Here is a 9,109-nt window from a genome sequence, read left to right as displayed (position 1 = left end):
AAACAAAATCCATAGAATTTTGTTCTCGGAAAATCGCATCATTAGAGTTCACCTTTAGGATTGGCCATGGAGGTGGTTTCCAAATGGCATGGTGTGGAGGCTGGTCGGACTGAACTGGCTCATTACCCTTCATTGTTGTTGTTGCGCTTTTTTCCTTGTCTGGAATATTGACCATATTAACTGACCTAAACTCATGAGTCATCACTAATCCACCTAGCAGATCCCGAATATGCTTCTCTGACTTATTACCAACCAATTCCTTACTGCTGTCCATAATGGAATCCCTGAAACACGCTGCTGCTATAACATAATTGATATGCCATTATCAACATCAGAGATTTTCTCTATATTATTTGCTGCCCCATTTATTTCCGGAGCCATTTCCACAAGTTTAACTGTCGCCCCATCATGATTCAAATTTGTCATTAATGCCTCCCCAATCTCTTTCGTTTCCATATTTGAATTTTCCTCCCTTTGTGCTGCCGTATCACTGTTGTTCGACACCATTGGTTTACTGTGACCCCCCTTCCCCGGTCTTCTGTCATTCTCCAACCCCGATTTATCATAAAAACCAGGGACAAAGATCATCTTCGCAGCAATCATAAACTCATTTTTCCGCTGAACCTTTGGAAGTACATACCCTTTCTCTTCCTTATTGGATAAGGATAATTTTCCCCAATCTCTGGATGAATCCTCCATGCTATAGTAGATGAGAAGAAACTCCCTCCCACCCTATTCTGTTTCCCGTACCCCGAAAAATAACCCACAAGCTCTACAAGCACCCTTGGCACAAGAGAGGACCCACAAGAAAAAAAACCCACAAGCTCTAGAGGTAAACTTGCTACCTTTAGAGAACAAAACTCTCCTTTAGAAAGAAGGGACTAATCTTCTACTATCTAAGAGAACAGAGAAAACTCACTTTCTTAGCGACAGAGGGACTGCTACTTTGGTTAGATATTATCCTATTGCATTATAAAGAATTAAAAGTGAATTTGAATACCTACAATGTTTTTTATTTGATTACGAATAATGGATTAATGCAAATATAAGGGGCTGTTGCATTGCCATGATAAGTTGGCTAACCACGATCCAAGCATGATGATACGCCGTTGATGAAATTATGTTGACGTGGCTAAACATTCAGGATGATGTGGCGCATGAGGTGGCCGAACCTATCATGAGAAATTGATTTAGTGAGTTCCACAAGCAAGCATTCTTTAACATGTGACCTAATGTTTTAGGCCTATGCTTCAACCTTTAACTTTTCTATTGAAAATATTAGAAAGTTTCAGGTAAGGTAGAAGGCTTTTGGCATATTAGGTATAAGCTATTATTAAAGTCACAAAGAAGTAGCATTACAAACCAACCCCTCCCCCCACAAAAATAAAAAACCTACAAGTTAGATATTAGGATGAGGGTATTTTCACCTCGTGTGTAAAATTCTCTAAATGTAGTAGTATCCTTTACTTTTCACTATTCTTTAAAAAACTGTATATTTTCTTTTTTTAAGGTTTAACTCTAGTTTAATACAGCAATAAAAATAAATAAATCAATGAAATAACTTATCCAAAATGAAAACTAATGCTCTATTTGTAAAATTTGATCAAACTTCAAAATATTTTATATTGACTGAAAAATCTTTATAAAAATTTGTAAAATGTTTTACTAGAAAAAGTAGGTAAAACATTTTACAAAGCATACCGCCACACTCTCCTTCCCTTCTTTCTCTGATGGTGATTGGGATGCATCAATCTAGTTGGGAGGCGTCAATTTTAGGCCGATATGGCAGTTTGTGGTTGGATTTGATGGTTTGTGTTTGAAATATTGTAGGTAACATAAAACACTTGAAAATTGTTGAATAAGTTGATAGCATTTTATATTTGAAAACGTTTTACAATGAAGCAAACAAAACATAAAATTGTATTAAGAAGTTGCAAGAAATTCTTGACCTATTGATTTCGGTGGAAGACATTTGTTATTTTAGAGCATTAGCATCCAAGATCACAAAAAATGTTCTATTTTACCATTTAAAAAGCTAATTTATCTATTATACCATCTCACTTTACAATATACCCAATATTCCAGATTTTATTTTTTACATATAACACATTAAAATAATATAACCTATACAATAAAATAGTATAATATATATATATCTCACTTCTCTCTCTTCCTCTCTATTTCTCTTACTCTCTGTCTCTCAACCATCCACCACCATCGCTGAGCAACCCAGCACCATAGCCTTGGATTCAAACCCAAACAAAACACAATACCCAAACCAAAACTCAAACCCAAACTACCATATTTTTTTCTCTTCTACACCACCACCACCATAGCTGCCACCACACCACATACCCACCAAAACCTATAACCCACACTAGACACTAGACACCAAACCCACAACTACCATGCCACCATCGTGCCACCATCACCAAACCACCCCACAACCCAACAACAACCCATACCACAAAACTCATAACTCACGTAACCCACAACTCCCATGCCATCACGACCCACGACTACGCCACCACTGCACCACCCCAAAACCTAGTAGCAACCCACAACCCACGTGATCCACAGCCCACATCCGCTGCAAACACTTAACCCATGCTGCCATAACCACCTACCCACGCCACCACAATCACTTGACCTATGCCTTCATCATGCTACCACCACACAATATGTGAGAGAGAGAGAGAGAGAGAGAGAGATGAAAAAGTGACAGAAAGAGAGAGTAAAAAATTAATAAAATAACTTTCCAACCATGTTACAGTAAAGTCTATAAATTAGAGTTCACTATAGCTGAAATATAAATTATCTTAAGAACAGTCCTTCGAATAATACTCACTTTTTGTGGTTTGATGGTATTAAATAACAATTTGGGAGTTTTAAAACTTCTAATACTAGTGCTCTTAATATTGTACTAATACCAAACTTAAGAAAAAAGAGAGAGAAATACAAATCTTATGTTTGATTTTATGCTCTACCAAGCAACATGATTGTTACATAATTAGGTAAATTCAAACAAAATGACATGATTGTTACATAATTAAGTAAATTCAAACAAATTGTAATCTATAGAGTATAAAGTGAAAAAAAAAAAAAAATTGTCCGAGATGGATAAAGAGAGTGGGATCAAACAAAAATAAGCACGGCTTTAAGTGATGACTCATGGGTCATGAAGTGAGTAATTGGAGCAGAGCCATCGATTCGAACAGTCCACATCGTCCTCTGAAACCAAAATACACTCTCCTTCACACTCGCAGTTTCCACTTGCAGACTTACTTCCTCACTCTGCGCAGGAACTCGAGGAATTTTCTCACTTTTTTTATATATATTTTTTATTTATTTCTCTCCTTCCAAAACAACGAAGCCATCAACAACATTGAATACCCCTGAACAAATACAATGTTAATTCTCAGAGCCGCGTTTCTCAGTCCAGGTACAATCATGACGCTCCCTAATCATGCAATTTTTTTCTCTCTCTCTCTTGTCAAAAATGACACATCAAGATTTCTGTGAGGTTCAATTAATTAACTGGTTAATAACTTGAATGGTCTTAATCATTGCAGTTCCACAACCCACGACTTTTTCTGCTACTTCTTTTCTTTGTTTTGCAGTTGCTTTAAACTGGCTATGATCCCTATACTTTCATATGCGACTCTTTCTTTTGGATGTATGGCAACAATCTAAAGTCCAAAAGCATTGATAAACCTTGTGAGTTTTAGCAAGAAAAACAAACATAAATACCAATAACCAAACTAGTTCAATCTGGTTCTTATCTAAGTTTTCTCTCTAGCGAGAAAGTCTTTTTTGGCCCTTTTGTTAATTATGGGTGATAAGGGAGACACAACCAAGAAGCAACCACAACAACCACAACAAAAGCAAATTTCAACTTCTCCCAAAGACCCACTTGAGGAATCGACAGAGTCAAGGCCACACCATCACCAACAGTCCCCTCCGGTCGTTGTTGCTAAAGGAGCTTCTCCCTTCATCTCTGTCCCTCTTTATGTTCCAAGTGGTGCTACATCATCACCATTTGAGCAACAATTTGAGGCTGTGAATCCAAAGAGACCTAGGTATACGGGGCAATGGAAGCTTCTACCTTCTCCAACTTCACAACAAAAACAGACCCAGTTGGCTATGCTAAGCTCCGAATCAAGCCCATCACCGACCACACACGCAACCAACCCACGAACCCAGCAACACCACACAACAGCCGCTTCCTCTTCAGACACAGCCTCATCGCCATCTCACTCTCCTATGCCTTCTATGTCTGCTGCCTCTGGCCAAGACACAGACAAGTTAGAGGGAGAGCAAGCTCATCATCAATTCAGAAAAGGAAAATATGTGAGCCCAGTTTGGAAACCAAACGAGATGTTGTGGTTGGCTAGAGCTTGGAGGATTCAATACCAAGGTGGATCTGATATAGGGTCTGGCTCATCTTCAAGAGCAGAGCAATTAGAGAGTGGTCAAAGTAGAGGTAAAACTAGAGCAGATAAAGATAAAGAAGTAGCTGATTTTCTTCAAAGACATGGGGTCAATAGGGATGCTAAAACTGCTGGGACTAAGTGGGACAATATGTTGGGGGAGTTCAGGAAGGTGTACGAGTGGGAAAGAGGGGGTGAGAGAGAGCAAGTTGGAAAGAGTTACTTTAGGCTTTCTCCTTATGAAAGGAAGCTCCATCGATTGCCAGCTTCGTTTGATGAAGAAGTTTTTGAAGAGCTTTCACAGTTCATGGGTTCTAGAATGAGATCATCTCAAAGTAGAGGAAGCTTAGGAATTGTAGCTGGGGATGATAGTCGAACAGTTCTCACTGGGACAAGAGCTTTGCCTCCACCTCCTCCATTCAAAGACGATGAACTCCCTCTCTCAGGTTTGCATTTACGATAGAAAAATCAAGTATAAATTTCCATTGTGCGTGTGCGTGTTCGTGTTTCCAGGATTATTATGCGTTTTGTCAATGAAAACTTAGGTTCTACAGTTCTATACTACAAAATAAGGCTGTTTTGTTATCTGTGCAGCTCGGGCAAAACAATTGGTTATGACCAGTGGTAATGAACCTTTATTCCATGGTACCAGAGGGACCTTACTAGGGTTTGAGTCTCCTCTAGACATTGTAGGCGCTTCATCTTCTTCATTATCTAAAGAGCTCCGTCGAATTGGAAAGATACGAATGACATGGGAAGAATCAGTGAGCTTATGGGCTGAAGAAGGCGAGCACCATAGAGGAAGGGTGAGGCTCCAAGGTTCAAGCTTTTTAAATGCAGATGAGCTTACTTTCTTTGACGATTCCACGGTCCCTTGCAACATGGAAACCTTTGAAGATGGGCCTCTTAAAGGCTTCTCTGTAGATAGATTCGTTTCTGGACAACAAGTCAAAGTTTTTGGCAGGAGGAAAGCTTCCTCTACAGCTTATTCTGGTACAAATAAAATTTGTTATTAGTCAAATATTATTCCTCTTTTACAGTTATTACATCATCTAGGAATCTAACTAATCTCTTACTCATGCCAGGCTTCACTGAGAGAGTCCAGCTTCCTTTCACTGAACCCTCTATCAGATGTAAGTGGAATTTAATTTCTTAACTTGCTATATGTTCAACTTCCCAATATATATTTTAGTCTTAAGCGATAGTATCATGTTATTAGATATGACTAAAAAAAGAGCAATACTAGGATTATTCAAATGTTATTACATCAACTGTACAAATTCATGTTTTGTTTAGTATAAAAAATAATTTAAACATTTATTCAGTATGTTATATTGAAGGATATCAATCCCATCTGTTGTCCCATCAAAACTGTAAACATTAGCACTTTCTTTGAGGAATTGGTGAGACCCTTTTATAAGTCTAGTAGGTCGCATTCATTGGGGGGTCCAATTTATCAAATACCATGTGGTACTATGGAAGTATCCTGGCATCAAGAATTTTTCTGTGCCCTTGAGTAAAACTAGACTGGGCTATATATTATTAGATTTTTCATTCTCCGTAGAAAACATACACTTTTTTTTTTTTTTCATCAAAACATATACTTTTTTTTTTTTGACACTGTGCAATATGCTCTACGGTCCGTGTTGGTGCAGCTATTCCTCCATGGGAATATCAAGATCCAACTGAGTATTACGTAGGGTGTCTGCGAGTTCCACCACCAACACTACCAAGCTTGTTTGAGCTCTCATCACACTTACAAGAACCACCACCTGAAGAATTGCGTTTTCCACTGCGAAGAGATGTTTATCGGGACTTACCTCTAGGGAAAGAGCATTTCTTTACAATCTCTACCGAGTTATTAGACTGTAGAACCTTCATATACGACATTCTGAGCCCAATTATCCGAACTAACCCTAGCATTAGCAGTGCCACTTTTACAAGTAGAGACTCTTTTATTGGCATTTGGGATGATTGCATCAATAAGATTGTGTCTAAATTCTGTTCAGTTGAAATGGTTGTTATAAGAAAACCCTCTTCAGCGTCGACCGAGATGTTGCAGGATCAATGGCCTAACGTGACGGGTTTTGTTAGAAATTTTTGCTTATGGAGAGGTGAGGAAGCTGATAAATCAAGGGATGAAGCTTTGGACCCCTCATCTTCAATTGCTGAAAAGCTTTTATGGACGTACAGGGATCTTCCATACATTTTGGGCTACTATGCTGTTGGTTATTTGGTAACAATTTGTGCACTAACCCGTGCACAAGACCGCATTATCCGAACAGATTTATGCTTACTAGACCTATCATCACCGGTGGAGAGACTCAAAGCCCTAGTCCCATGTTACAGAATTGCTGGGCTTTTGCCATTGCTAGCTGATCGGTGCTTCAATAACATCAACAACAGTGGTGGGAATTACAAGCAGCTGTTTGCTTATAGTGATTTTGAGAGACTTGATTTGGGTAATGGAAATTTCATCGAAATGACTCCAAATACCGTGACCAGAATTTTCTCAAGCAAAAGAAGATGGACTGCAGTGAAGGAAATCTACGATTTTCTTGACCAACGTATCCCACATGCGGAATTCATTTTCCGATCATCGGAGAAAGACTTGGCATTGGTTTTCAAGCCAAGAGGGTGCAAATTCAAGCCGACAAACTGTGACCAACTCGTGGAGGCACTCAAGTACGTGACAAAAGCCTTGGTAGCACTACACGACCTATCTTTCATGCACAGAGACTTGGGATGGGACAAAGTGATGCGGCGAAGCGACAGAGAGAACGAGTGGTTCGTTTGCGGGTTCGAGGAAGCAGTGGGCGCACCACAAATATACCCGCACGGGGCGGCGGCGGCGGCATCTGGAGGAATAGGAGACGCGGCGGCGCGTGGGAGACACGCGCCAGAGATGGGAAGGGGGCTGCATGGTGTGAAAGTGGACGTGTGGGGTGTAGGGTATTTGGTAAAAACAAGTGGGTTAGGGGGCAATGGAGTTGTGGGTGGGGTCCCAAAGATGCTGAGAGAGCTTCAGAATCGGTGCTTGGATCAGAACCCAGAGCAGAGGCCAACTGCAGCCGACTGTTACCACCACCTGCTTCAGCTGCAGTCATCTCTGTCAGCTTCTTCTGGAGGAGGGTACTGATAAATCTCTGAATACTACTACTACTACTGATATGATTGATAGGTGGATAGATTAAAAAAAAGAAAAGAAAAAAAAGGGGTATTTAATTGATGTGGGGTAGGTTTTTTTAATATATATTTTTACTTTTTGATTGTTGTAGATGTTGTTTTTGTGGCTTTGGAGGGCGTTAATATATTTGGTTGTTGTTTTTTATTTTGATACCTTAAAAATGGAGGGAAGGTTCTGGCTTTTAAAGGTGGGGGGCATTGGTGTCTGGGATTTTGGGGGAGAAATGGCGGCTGATGCCGGGTAAAGTTAGTTCTAGATTTGTTAGATTTGTAGGGTTTGTTCCATCAAGTCAAATCATCAATTAATACACTGATGCTCAACTGTAATAGTGTTTTTTGCTCATTACTCCTTTTTTTACTTGAATACTTGAAGGTTGTTTCGAATGATATTTTAAGCAAAAGTTTTTAAATAATTTTATATTTATTTTTACACATTTTTTTTATTTATATATATTTTTAAAAAAATAAAAATAATATTATTAGATCAACATTATCAATCGGACCTTTGGCCTTTTTGATTTATATTAATAACAGAATATTCTAAATTTTTATAAAATTTTTCTTTGACAAAGTTTATCCATGATTTATAGAAACACAACTTATAAATTTATAATTAAAATTCATAGTTTATCAAACACCAAAATTTTTGCAACAACAAATCCAAATATAGGTTAGTATAAAACATTTTTAATGTTAACTTAACAAAGTTTGGTCAAACTGAGTGAGAAGTGTTTTTTCAGTTTAAGTTTGGGACGGAGTGTCATTTTCTCAAACCTCAACAGAGGAAAATGTAATTACCTTTTCATTTTAAATTAGTTATTTTTTGTTTAAAAAAAATGTGGCAAATTATGATTAGTTGAAGTGAAACATAAGGCCAAAAGGTTCAGTGGCACAAATTTTGCAAGCTTACTTTACAAGTTGTGAGTGATTCGGAAATAGTATTGTGAGTTCATAACTTCACCACTTAACTTGTCTTCACCACTCAACTTGTGCTAATTGTGGTAAAAGTTGTGCCACTTGTTAAGACAGTCTTTTTGCATAAAGTGGAACAAAAAATTGAGATGAGATTTTTATTCTAACATTTATTCTAATGGTTTGATTAATGGGTGTTTTTAGGGTATTTGTTAATTAACCAATTAAAAAAAATTATACCATTTTTTATGAAATATAAAAAAAAAAAAAACTGTCTAAAAATTATTTGTGTTTTTTTTTTTTTTTTTTTTTTTTCCCTTTTACATAAAAAGTTACTAAATTTTTTATACTAATTTTTATGAAAAATATAAAAAATACGTTTTTTTTTTCCTTTTACATAAAAAGTTATTAAATTATTTTATTAAACTTATATTCTTAAGATATCCGTTAATAAAACTCACATTTTATTACAAGATTGTTGCATATTAAATGTTTTTCGCATGCGTTGTAGTGACTGCATAGACAACCATGGAGTCAAAGCTAGGATTATAAAATTGAAAGGTAATTAGAAAATACTTTAT

The 9,109-nt window shown here is 37.5% G+C and overlaps 1 protein-coding gene across 1 annotated transcript; it reads left to right on the top strand.

Moving 5' to 3' along the window:
- The first annotated feature begins 3,812 nt into the window (after positions 1-3,812).
- LOC112012133 (uncharacterized) lies at positions 3,813-7,735 on the top strand. The gene is made up of 4 exons (XM_024044513.2): positions 3,813-4,876; positions 5,004-5,423; positions 5,516-5,563; positions 6,086-7,735. The coding sequence occupies exons 1-4, from the start codon at positions 3,832-3,834 to the stop codon at positions 7,567-7,569; spliced, it is 2,997 nt and encodes a 998-aa protein (XP_023900281.1). The 5' UTR covers positions 3,813-3,831; the 3' UTR covers positions 7,570-7,735.
- Positions 7,736-9,109: the final 1,374 nt, after the last annotated feature.

This window comes from Quercus suber, unplaced genomic scaffold, assembly GCF_002906115.3.
Source record: "Quercus suber isolate HL8 unplaced genomic scaffold, Cork oak 2.0 scaffold_657, whole genome shotgun sequence".
NCBI lineage: Eukaryota > Viridiplantae > Streptophyta > Magnoliopsida > Fagales > Fagaceae > Quercus > Quercus suber.
Note: the sequence above shows the minus strand (reverse complement) of the source record. Positions and strands in the feature narration are given on the sequence as shown.